This window comes from Maylandia zebra, linkage group LG3 (genome assembly GCF_041146795.1).
Source record: "Maylandia zebra isolate NMK-2024a linkage group LG3, Mzebra_GT3a, whole genome shotgun sequence".
NCBI classification, from domain to species: Eukaryota; Metazoa; Chordata; class Actinopteri; order Cichliformes; family Cichlidae; genus Maylandia; species Maylandia zebra.
Window position 1 is genome coordinate 18,743,619 of NC_135169.1, and position 12,804 is coordinate 18,756,422.

Genomic DNA, 12,804 nt, shown 5'->3' on the forward strand with positions numbered 1-12,804 from the left:
CTCCTCTCTGTGCAACTGGATTGTGGACTTCCTCACTAACCGTAGACAGAGTGTCAGAGTGGGTAAGAACACCTCTTCCACCCTTGTGGTCAACACCGGTGCCCCTCAGGGGTGTGTTCTGAGCCCTCTGCTATACACTCTCTTCACCCATGACTGTATTTCCTCCTGCGCGTCCAATCTCATTGTTAAGTTTGCAGATGACACTACAGTGCTCGGACTTATATCCAACAATGATGAGACAAACTATAGGACAGAGGTGCAACAACTAGAGTCATGGTGCCACGACAATAACTTGGTCTTAAACACCAAAAAGACCAAGGAGATCATTGTAGATTTCCGGAAGAGGGGTCATAACAACCATCTGCCTCTCTTCATTGGCAGTGAGGCGGTGGAGAGGGTGAGCAGTTTTAAATTCTTGGGGGTAACTGTGACCGAGGACCTGTCCTGGGGCAACCATATCACCTCAGTTGTACGGAAGGCCCAACAGCGCCTCTACTACCTGAGGAGACTGCGGAGCGCACACATTCCCAGATCTCTGATGTTGAACTTCTACAACTGTGCCATCAGCAGCGTTCTGATGTATGGATTTCTAGTGTGGTTCCCCAGCTGCACCAAGGCCGATCAGCAAGCACTCCAGCGGGTGGTGAAAGAAGCTGGCAGAATTATTGGAACAAGTCTGCCAGAGATCAGTAATATCTTCCCCACTCGCTGTCTGAGGAGGGTGCACAGTATCCTGCGGGACCAACATCACCCTGCGCGCCACCTTTTCCATCTGCTGCCCTCAGGGAGAAGGTACAGGTCTATACAGGCCAGAACATCCAGACTGGCCAACAGCCTGTATCCACAGGCTGTGAGGCTCCTGAACTCTCTGCCCCCCTCTCACGGACAATAACCATATCCAACTTCTTAATAGCAATGAACTGGTCTGCATTGGTGCATCATATCTTTATTCTCTTCCCCCTCCTGCCCCCCCCCCTCTTTCTTAAATAGATAACTATCATATCTGATATCATATCTCACAGTACAATAATATTGAATGGGTTGCATTGTTGTATTTTGTCATGTTTCTCAGGTCTTTGTCTGAATTTCTACGAACATTATTGCTAAGGATTGTCTTATTGCATTGGAGTCACACTGGGTTAAATATGTACACTTGGGTTTTAAGGGGTATTTATTATTTTCTTCTTTTTTTGGGGTTGTATGGAAGCCCCAAACGCAATTTCATTGTTCTTGACAATGACAATAAATAAATAAATACTAAAATACTAAATACTATTCAGCACATTTATCAACCACATAAAACACAGCTTTCACTCATCACTATGCCTGAGTTGCTTCTGTGTAAAGATTCTTAGGCTTGTTGAGTCTTGCTGAAACTGCTGCTGCTGGTCGGGTCGCCTGAACGATTTGTTTCCCCAAATCTCTGATGTTACTTTTCCATCCTCTGTCTCCCCATCAGAAGGTGATGGAGCATGTGATCATTCGTGATGTTATGGTTCATGAGCCAAGAACAATTGTGTGATCTGTGAAAAGCAGAGCTTATGGAAAAACAACTGCACTCTAACCTAGCCTAACTTTAGTGTGCTGCTGACTTTGTAACATGGTGCACCGTGATCACATTTCGAATGGTTAATGAGCACAAAGGTGGATCTATTGGCACAGATGGACGGCCACTGATCCACATCCACATTAGAATGAAAATAACCAGAGGTGTGGACTCGAGTCACATGACTTGGACTCGAGTCAGACTCGAGTCATTAATTTTATGACTTTAGACTTGACTTGAAAAAATGTTCTAAGACTTGTGACTTGACTTGGACTTTTACACCAATGACTTGGGACTTGAATTGGACTTGAACCGGTTTACTTGAAAAGACTTGATATTTTACCCCAAATATAAAATTTAACACGCATATTATATGGAGATTGAAAATGTGACGTCATTCACGGGTAGAACCGCAAAGGATTCTGGGAACTCGTGGCAAGCGGTACTAGCGCACGCAGGCTTTCAATTAAAATCAGTCACACAGCGATAAAAAGAAACACAAAAATGTCAAGAAGCTGTTGTATTATTAACTGCAATAGCCGGTCGCATGACAGCCACGGAAAGCCGACGGGTAAAGAGATCGGTTGTTATCGGATTACGTCGTGGAAGAGAAATTGTTCGAGCCATGTTTCCGAAGTAACAAAGACGCGATGGGTGGCCTGGATTGCAGCCATTCAAAGATCAAATATAACGTCCCAGAACCCTCCAGCTCACAGGTTAGTCTGCTCCAAGCATTTACACAAAGGTCAGTCTGCTGTTGTAGTTAATGCGTCATTTTTCTTAACATAATTGGTGATATAGGTTACAAGCAAGTCTGGCGCTGAACAGAAATTGTCGCGCTATGCTCCTTTATTTATTGTGCATAAATAGTCAATTATCCTGACACAATATTGCGTTTCGCTTCTGTTATTATGGTACACTGACAAAAACATATACTTTTATTCACAGGATAAAACAGTTGTTTTTTTGTATCACTAATTGCCCAGTACGATTACAGCATACAATATTATTGTCACTGCTACATTTCTGTGATGGGTACCAGAAATTATTTCTACTACTAATTAATTACCGTTGAGCTCAAAGGTCCTATTAATAAACGGTTAACGAATGTGTATTTATGAAGACGATTTGTGAGACTGGTAAACTTATGATACGTACGATGGTCTTTCGTTCTACACGGTGCATTTCAAGGTCCTGCACCCATCCGTCGGTAAACTGTACCTGGGCTTGTTGCAGTGACCGGAAGTTACTAAACTTCATGAGTGTATGCACTCACTCCAAGAACCGTATAATTATAAATATGCATATAAATATGCTAGGATGAGATAGCTGACTTCATCTAACTAGCAAATGTTTTCCAGGCTACGTTGGTGATACAGTTTTTTTTAATGTGTATGATATTTTTGTCATGCGATTTTAAAGCTGGTCCTACAACCGCATCCAAGAATAACATGCAGCGTATCTCAGAACTGTCGGTGAAAATTATTCTTGGAGCTAAGTTTAATTGAGCTGCATTTTAAAGAGGTGCAATTTCACAATTTGTGTATATTTTCTAAGTTCACTATTTTGTATGTGTTGAGAAAAACACAGATTTTAAAATTACATGGTCTAATATTTACATTTAGCATAACTGCAACATTATTTTTTCGTTTGTTTTTTTTAAAGACTCGAAAGGACTTGAAATTCAAAGTTTCAGACTTGTGACTTGACTCGGACTTTTACACCAGTGACTTGAGACTCGACTCTGACTTGCCTGACATTACTTGAGACTTGACTTGAGACTTGAGGATAAAGACTTGAGACTTACTTGAGACTTGCAAAACAATGACTTGGTCCCACCTCTGAAAATAACAAACACTGCTTTTGTCCATCATATCCAATCAGAAACAAAAGAAGGTGCCGGATGTTATTCTTCAGAGCATTTGTGCTGAGAAATGAGAAGACAAATGTTTGCATTTTCCGCTTTTCTCTTCAAGTGAATTTACCCTCAAAACATTGTTGCTGGTAAAGCTAAAAGACGTGCCAATAATTTCATCTCACTAATGGCATGTCACCATTTTTAATGATGTTTCTTTGTTCTGCCAGGAAGGCCAAATATCTGAGTATTTCCAGATTTTGTTCTGGTTAGTCATGAGTCATTACTTGGAAAATCCATTACATCCGATTGCTGGATATCACTCTGTGAAACTGGTCTGCACTAAAAACCTTCCTGCAATTGTTAAAGTAGCTAACAGATGCTATGGTTGCTGGATTTTGTATGGAAGATGCTGATTTGTTTTTTAATGAAACTTGAAAAGCATTCACCTCCTAAATAACGTTTATGCATGTGTTCAGTACAGAAGATTAGAAGGAGATCATGTTCTGTCATCGGTCTGCTTCCCCAGGCGTTTCTCTGTTAGTATATTCTTTCCATCATTCCCACTCTCCCACGCTCTAAGACTCAATACCGACATCATTACTCGAGTCCAGTCGTCTTTCATTACGTTTAATTACTTCTAATGATCTCTCCTTATTGAAGCAAAAATTATATCAACACATTTTTACAATGTGAGACTTTTATTTCCAAGGTTAGGATTTCCAAATCAATCACAAAGGAGGCGTTCAGTGTGGAATCAACTTTACAGCTAATTTTACCTACAAACAGCAAGCAGACTCCATCAACCATGCCTAACTAGTCTGGGAATGCTCACTTTTCCATATAGACTGGTGGTTTACAAGCAGTCTCCACCCAGTCCCTATGGTTGTGTGGTGGAGGCCTTAGGATTGAGCTTTTCTGTTGTGGTTGCAGCTGTGCCTCTTATCTATTCACAAGCACCAAAATCAGACAATGAAGCTCATGTCTCATTTTACCATTAAAGGCTTTTGAGCTGGAGACATCATCACAGCCAGACGCATGAGTCATACATGATTTCAAGACTAAAAATTCCCCTGGTCTGTAATTCCACACGAACGTGAAGGAACCAAGCTGCTTTTTTTGAAGGTTTCTTATACTTCTATCTTTTTCATGCTCATTGTGATTTATGTGAAGAAGAAAATGTTTCTTTGTTCTCTGCCAGAAAGTCTAAGTTTCTGTGTAGTCGCAGTTTATCTGCTGTAGCAGTTTTTATGCTGGTTAGATGTGTGATCATGTTAGAGAAACAAGTCCAACGTACATTTAAGTCAGATATTTCCAAACGTAAGACCACAGTGGGCCAGTTTGAAAACGGAGCATCTTTGATCATAACAAGAGCTGAAGTTGAACTATTTCCTCCTTTGTTTTCTATTTATTCCTTTGGATCTCATCCACTAACAGCCATGATGACACTCTGTCACACTTCTCTTTTCAACTTGTTTCTTGCCACAGCAGATCGTCTCACTCCATCTCATCCTGTCTCGGCATCCTTCACTCCTTCACTATACCCGTGAGTCTTCTATGCGCTTTTCTTCTTGTCCTCTTGTTTTGAAGCTCCATCTTCAACATCCTTTATCCAGTATGTCCACCATCCCTCCTCACCCCCTACCCAACCCTGTGGCTTGTCACGTGCTCCAATGTTGTAATGTGGACATTTATGTGCTCTCTGTGCAGAGGAGTTTTTTTGTTTCCTGTTCTCATGCTGTCCTCCCATAGGTGCCCAGCATCAGTAGAGGTCTCTTATTTTCCTCTTGTACTTTCCCATTGTTGTGTACTTTTTCAGTGTTTTCTCTGTAACGCTGCCGATCTCCGACTTGTATTCCCGTGTGATATCTTTGTTGTGTGTGTAAGTCGGGGGGGTTCTATTCCTCTGCGGGGCAACCTGCTTATGGCCAATAAAGCATTCATTCAAAAAAAAATCCCTTCTCTACACTTGTCCACACCATCTCAACCCTTTTATCTGTAACTTTGTCTCTGATGTACTCATTTCAAATTTTCTTTGTTCTGCTTACTCGTAATAAAGTTTTGGCAACCGTCTCTACACCATGAATGATAACAGCTCTCAATATGATCTTGTAAAACTTCTCTTTCACTCTTGCTGCTGTCATTCTGTCACAAATCGTCCCTAAAACTGGTCTCTACCCACCCCACTCTACATCCACTCTCTTCTTCACCTCTCTTGTTCGCTGTCCAGAACTAACAATCAGCTATCAAACCTGCAGTACCTCTATGGTCCAACAGGGGGCTGTTGGCCCAGCATTTGGAATCACTTGTGTTTCTCGGTCAGGGAGAACAAATGCCGTTGTCATGTCCATTGAATCCATTGGCGATTTCCTCTTATTTCTATAGTATCGATGTGCCTGAGAGAACAGCTGTCACTGTGTGCATGTATGAACTTCTGCATTAGAAATGTGTCATGGTGTTGACTTGTTCTGTCATATGGATGCAGTAAATGAGCAGCATAACAACATGAGCTCTAAAGGGAAGGTATCTATTTACACGTGAAGTAGAGGGCGAGAGGTTTAGTGAAGACCAGTGTTGGGTAAGTTACTTTAAAATAGTAACTTAGTTACATTACTAGTTACTTCTCTCAAAAGTAACTCAGTTACTTCAAGTTACTCGTTACTTTCAAAGTAACTAGTTACTAGGGAAAGTAACTTTGGTTTTACTCAGAATTCTCTTGTTAAAACATGATCCTTTTGTGTAGCAGTGAAAGCTAAAGTTGTCCAGTTTTTATCCAGCTTCAGCTGTTAGCTGTGGCTGCTATCAAATACTCAAACACCACTGCCAAAGTTCTCCTCTGCAGAGCTCCCGTGCTTGCTGCTCTTGATTTCATGTAACACTCAACCCTGAGGTGGATGCCAGCTCTCTGGAGGCGGTGGTGCATTGAGATGTGTTACTTCACAAAAAAGCTACAAAAAATAACCAAAAAAAACCAGCTGCATTGCCGCACAGCTGAAAGCTGAATAAAGGCCTTATCCTTACACTTCAAAATGTTCATGCTAATCGTATGTTGGCTTCTCAGTCGTCCTCCAAAGTCCTTTCATGTATTTGACTTAAATGCAAAACACCAGCCAACACTCGAGTGTTGAAATTTGTTGAAAAACTATGCAATGTATGACTAAGACTTACAGGATTTGACTAAGATAAGATAAGATAAGATAACCTTTATTAGTCCCACACGTGGGAAATTTGTTTTGTCACAGCAGGAAGTGGACAGTGCAAAAGTTATGAGGCAAAAATTAGAATACAATAAGAATAAATACAGTACACAGCTGTACAGAATAGAATAAAATAAAATACTATATACAGTAGAATAAAATAAAATAAATATACAATAAGATAAAAATAGAATACAAATACAAATGCTATATACAACTGAGTAAAAATACAACGATGACAGAAAGGATTATTGCACTTAGTGTTATTGCACATGTGTGGATGTGTGTGTTTGATCAGTTAAAGTCTTTATTATGGAGTCTGACAGCAGTGGGGAGGAAAGACCTGCGAAATCTCTCCATCCCACACCGTGGGTGCCGCAGTCTCCCACTGAAGGAGCTGCTCAGTGCTGTCACAGTCTGCTGCATGGGGTGGGAGATGTTGTCCATCAGGGATGACAGCTTAGCCGCCGTTCTCCTGTCACTCACCACCTCCACTGGGTCCAGAGGGCATCCTAGAACAGAGCTGGCCCTTCGGATCACCCTGTTCAGTCTCTTCCTGTCCCCAGCAGAGATGCTGCCGCCCCAGCAGACCACACCATAAAAGATAGCAGAAGCCACAACAGAGTCATAGAAGGTCTTCAGGAGTGGGCCCTCCACTCCAAACGACCTGAGTCTCCGCAGCAGGTACAGCCTGCTCTGCCCTTTCCTGTAGAGGGCGTCTGAGTTATGAGTCCAGTCCAGTCTATTGTTCAGATGAACACCAAGGTACCTGTAGCTGTCCACAGCCTCAATGTCCATACCTTGGATGTTCAGTGGTTGCAGTGGAGGATGTTTGTGCCTGCGGAAGTCTACCACCAGTTCCTTGGTTTTACTGGCGTTGATCTGGAGGTAGTTCAGCTGGCACCAGTCCACAAAGTCTTGGGTCAGACCTCTGTACTCCTTGTCGTCCCCATCAGTGATGAGGCCGACTATTGTAGAGTCATCAGAGAACTTCTGCAGGAAGCACTGGGTGGAATTGTGGGAGAAGTCTGCAGTGTAGATGGTGAAGAGGAACGGAGCCAGAACCGTTCCCTGTGGGGCCCCCGTACTGCAGACGACCCTGTCCGACACACAGCCCTGAGTCCTCACATACTGTGGTCGGTCGGTGAGGTAGTCCAGGATCCAGGTAGTGAGGTGATGGTCCACTCCAGAGTTCTCCAGCTTGTCCTTCAGAACCGAGGGAAGAATGGTGTTGAAGGCACTGGAGAAATCAAAGAACATGATTCTCACAGTGCTTCCAGCGGTCTCCAGGTGAGCGAGGGAACGATGTAAGAGGTGAATGACGGCATCATCCGCTCCAATGCCAGGCTGGTAGGCAAACTGAAGTGGGTCCAGTGATGAGCTTATTAGGCGCCGAAGCTGAGCCAGGACCAACCGCTCCAGGGTCTTCATCAGGTGGGATGTCAGAGCCACCGGCCTGTAGCTGTTGAGGTCCTTGGGGCGTGAAGTCTTTGGCACTGGTACAACACAGGAGGTTTTCCAGAGCTGTGGGACTCTTCCCAACCTCAGACTACGATGAAATAAAAATATTACTCATGGCAGTTCAGCCATGACCGCTAACTTCAGCTGCTTCCCTATAACAGCTGTTGCTGCCACATGTTTTGATTTGTTAATGGTTCACATCAGATGACCTTCCTGATGCAAAACAAAAGAGGACATGTGTCTTCGGTTATTAACTCTTTGCTTGCTAAACAAATATTCAGATCTTAATCTTGGTCTTCAATGTCATCTTTCTCCTTCAGCTCAGCTCTCCCTCGCTACAAGCCTGGACCAAGTTCTACACATGGTTTGATTGACTGAACAACACACATGCGAAGAAAGACATTCCCCCCCACCACCAACCAGACCATTTCTCTGCCTGCATGAGAAGAACTTTCATCAAGGTCAACCCACGGAAAGCTGCTGGACCAACACCCCAGGTCGTGTTCTGAGAAACTGTGCTAATCACCTGGCTCATTGCTGAGCCAGGTGATCGCCCCAGCTTGCTTCAAGTCCACCACCATCATCCCAGTGCATCCTCAGTATCCATTTACTCTGCAATAAGTAAGATTGCATCAGTAAGGATGGAGCATGTTTTCAGCTTGTGCAACATGAAAACTCAGTATTACAAGTCACCGGTGTAATTTACATCAGGGCACCTGGCGGTACTTTCTGCCTGATGGAGACATTTGCTTTCCATACACCAAGTAGAGAAAGAGCCAAATTACCGAAATGACGCGGAACCGGAGTTTGTACGGCAACTGTACCTGAAAAATGTAGTCAAGAAATGAATTTCTGTGAATCTCTATTGAATTATGCTATAAAACTCGAAACACGGAGACAAAGACCTGTGAAGTGAAGTAGTAAAGCTTTAGTTATTTTAGTAAAGAGTTTAACCAATCAAATCGCAATGCGCATGAATCTCCCCACCCCCACCACCATAATGTCAAACTGCTTGACTGTGACAAGTAGTCATTGAGCGAGTAGGAGGCAGAAGAAAAGCCGACTCTAGTTTTACAGAAAAAGACAAACGAAAAGAAATAAAAGAAGAAGAAGAATCGTCATTTCACTCAGACAGCGGCTCTATATTTGTTATCATCTATTATGTGTACCTGCTGCTCAGACTCAAAGAAACCCTCTTTCATTGTTACTCTCTGGGCTTTTATGCTGTGCTTCATTGTCAGGAGTCCCGCTCAAGGTAAACGGATCCATTTATTAAACCACCTCAGCATCCGTGTGTGTTTGGATCGGCGCCGTAACTGTTACATTTGTGGGAACTTTAATGCGCCAAATTCGGTATCACTAATTTGCTGCTTTACTGTGTGTTAATGAAAGTGATGACAGCTATCAGTGAGTTACACTGAGAGCAGGCTTGATGATTCACCGCTAAGTTCTGCACTCGTAATGAGCGTCTTTCCTCTCACGTTTGCGCGTTTATGTAGACTTAATGTGAAGAAACGTTAAATAATCGAACATTAAAAATCAAATCGTATCTGAAAATATGAGCGTCCCGTCTTTGTGTTGAGATCTATTATGGTTGTCTAGCAACCGATAGATGCTTAAACACAGAAGAACAGGACAAAAGGACACGTCGGAACGATGAAAGCTGGTTTATTATTAGGAAAATATTCACATAGGAGCAGAATTACAAAGTCTTAATAGCTTTTTAGCTTTTCTGCAAGATATATTTGACTCAGAACTCTTTTATTTTCTTTTTAAGAGCAAAAAAAATAGGTTTAGATTTAGAAAATGTATATTTATTTATTATAAATGACTCCAAGATTAAATCTGAAAAACCCCAAGAAAATCCCCAGACACTGAAGTGGAGCTCAAAGGTTCAGATAATCTGATAATAATCTGTCTGATCTGATTTGTAAAAGATCAGCCTGTAGCTGGTCAGAGAGGTTTGTGACCGTTCTTCATCTCTTCCTGGTTGTGAGGTTAATTATTCAGCACCTCCTGATGTTTCAGTGACTTGAAGTCATCATTTATGCTCTGATGATATCAGTATGTTGAAGTTTCTCCCAGAAGCAGCTGTTCTCTGTGTTTCCTCTTGACATTAAAAATTAATAGTGAGCTAGAAGGACAACAAGCTGACTGCTTTATTAAATCTGCTGACACTGCATGTGTCTCATCCACAGGCAACAGCTGCTATTTTCCATTTCAACAAATGATTAGCACCACAGAGAGATCAGTCAGAGCCCTGTATCCGCTCTTACTGCACAGACCTGCGATATAACAGGTTAAAAAGTGAAACAAATACTAACCACTCACAGCAGATGGCTGCACCTCCCTGAGGCTGGTTCTGGAGGAGGTTTCATCTCGTTAAAAGGAGTTTTTTCATTCCACTGCCAACTGATTGCCCATTAGAAGAATCGGATTGTTAGTGTTTTTCCAGAAATACTGTAGGATCTTTATCTTACAGTATAGAGCACTTTGAACAGACAATTTTTGTAATTTTAGCACAATATATAAAACGGAATTGAACTGAATCTCTTCACTAAGTTTTTGGGAAAATAAGGCTTTTTTTAAATGAAAAAACAGTTTTTGTATCCCAAGCACAAAAACTCAAACTGTTCAGGTCGTCAGTGTGTAACTCCACAGGGGTCTGTGGGAGTTCGGGAGAATTGATTTTTCGTATTTCCAGGTGAGGTTCTGGTGATTGGTTCAAATCTTCCAATCATCGCCGCTCCAGGTGATGATGTCATCCTGCCGTGTCACCTGGAGCCCACGTTCGATGTCCAGGGTCTGACGGTGGAGTGGTCCAAACCCGACCTGAAGCCCGACCCGTCGGACCGGCTGAGCCGAGTGGAGTACGTTCACCTGTACAGGGACAGGCAGGAGGTCCCCGACATGAAGATGGCCTCGTACTTCAGGAGGACGGAGCTGTTCATGGACGACATGAAACACGGGAACATTTCACTGAAGATCCTGAACGTGTCGGAGGAAGACAATGGCAGATACAGATGTTTCATCCCCAAGCTGCAGAGCAGAGTGAAAGCTGCTGTTGTTGAACTTGTAGTCGGTGAGAAGATTTGTTTTGTTTTTAACTCATTTCCAACTTTTCAGGCAAGTTTCACAAACAGATTTCGACTCTGCTGGTTTTTGAGGTGTTTTTTGTTTTGTTTTTTAGATCCAAACAATACTAAAAACCTGACGACAGACAGACCACTGCATCCCAAAATCCTCCAAACTCCAAATCCTCAGGACACGACTCCAAGAAATAGTGAGAGTCCAACAGTCCAACTTTCGTCTGCATCATTTCCATTTGAGAGATATTTTTAGTAAAACGTTTTCATACATCAGCAGGTCGGTCCAGGGTCTCTATGGTCATCGTTATCTTTGCCTTTATATCAGTTGTGGCTGTCGCTGCTTTCACTCCATGTTTCTCTGACCGTGTAAATGTAAGAAAGAAACAAACAGACACAAACTTGTTGTTGATTCTTTGTCATCAGATTGGCTAATTTTTCACCTTCTTTCAACAGAAGCAACCAGAGGATGATGAGACGCAAAGATAACCTGGCATTGTTAGGAACGCTGGTGTTAATGGAGCTCAGAGCGTTAGAGCTTTATCTTCCCTGGATCTTCAGTCAGGTTGGGAATTCAAACCAGCAGCCACAGAGAGACACTCAGGTCCAGCAGCACTGAGATCATCATAAGGTCACTCCTACAAAAGGATGTGAGTCTGACTGGGGTTTGAATCTTGACGCCTCACCTGAACAGCTGTGTGAAGTACACTTATAGAGCCTAAAAACAAATCTAAAATAAAGCCTTGTACTCTTAGGAAACCTTAACACTAAACTAATTTTATATTAAGATCAAATGAATAACAGAGAAGTTTTGCATGTAAGTGGGTTGGGATGCAATGAAGCAATGGTTCTTGGATTTAAATGTGACCTATGAGGTAATTTTGTTTCCAAAGTGTGATTGTTTCCCACATCGACTCACGTTGGTTAAACTATCTCACTGTGGAAAACACTGAAGGGTTTATTCAAGGTTAAAATAAATTCCAAATGTGCTTCCTGGTGATCATAAAGAGCTCTGGTCAGTGGAAAAACCCCTCCCTCACCAGTTTGAAATGTCAGGTTACAGTTAAACCATTATACTTAGTTTTATTGGAATTATTTTTAGAGTTACTGGAAATTGTTAAATGCAGAACGATCAGCTGGTTTCAAGATATCTTTAACATGTGGTCTCATTATGTAGCTCCAGTAGCTAATAGCATTTGATTTATTTATTTATTTAATTACTTATTTTCCAGCTTTAGTTGTGATCAAGTGCTGGCTGATGTGCATCACCCGCTGGTTTGGAAGGTTGTCCAAGATGATCCCAGCGTCCACTGCAGATCACAGCATGTGAATATCCTGAAGATTTCAAAAGCATCAGCAGCTTTCAAGTGACAAAAACTGGATTTATGGAGTTCATGTAGAGACGTCTTTTGTTTTATTGACTGTATTGTGGAAACGGAGTCTTTGGTAGTTCATTTGATCAGATCTGATTGTTTTTCTTACTTCACATGTTTTCTTTTGTTTGTTCTACCATCTTTAATGTCTCAGTGAAACTGAACTGTGAGTTGAGTACTTGAAGTACAGAAAGACCTCCTGCACTGTGTTAATTAACTCCAGCACTTTGTCAAATGTATGTGCACTGATACAGTGGTTCCTTCATTTAACCACACTTGTATTTAA

The 12,804-nt window shown here is 42.1% G+C and overlaps 1 protein-coding gene across 2 annotated transcripts; it reads left to right on the forward strand.

Moving 5' to 3' along the window:
- The first annotated feature begins 9,079 nt into the window (after nucleotides 1-9,079).
- Nucleotides 9,080-12,540, forward strand: LOC101484692 (butyrophilin-like protein 9). 2 transcript variants are annotated; one of them, XM_076880435.1, is made up of 6 exons: nucleotides 9,080-9,314; nucleotides 10,764-11,141; nucleotides 11,250-11,342; nucleotides 11,426-11,520; nucleotides 11,602-11,795; nucleotides 12,378-12,540. In XM_076880435.1, the coding sequence occupies exons 1-5, from the start codon at nucleotides 9,221-9,223 to the stop codon at nucleotides 11,632-11,634; spliced, it is 693 nt and encodes a 230-aa protein (XP_076736550.1). In that variant the 5' UTR covers nucleotides 9,080-9,220; the 3' UTR covers nucleotides 11,635-11,795; nucleotides 12,378-12,540. The 2 variants fall into 2 exon arrangements, with proteins under 2 accessions (XP_076736550.1, XP_076736544.1); XM_076880429.1 differs by having other exon boundaries at nucleotides 9,081-9,314; nucleotides 11,423-11,520.
- Nucleotides 12,541-12,804: the final 264 nt, after the last annotated feature.

Coding starts and splice junctions, on each gene's coding strand:
- LOC101484692 (XM_076880429.1), top strand. CDS start 9,221: ATGTGTACCTGCTGCTCAGACTCAAAGAAACCCTCTTTCATTGTTACT. Junction 9,315..10,763: donor TGTCAGGAGTCCCGCTCAAG/GTAAACGGATCC, acceptor TCGTATTTCCAG/GTGAGGTTCTGGTGATTGGT. Junction 11,521..11,601: donor GTTTCTCTGACCGTGTAAAT/GTAAGAAAGAAA, acceptor TTCTTTCAACAG/AAGCAACCAGAGGATGATGA.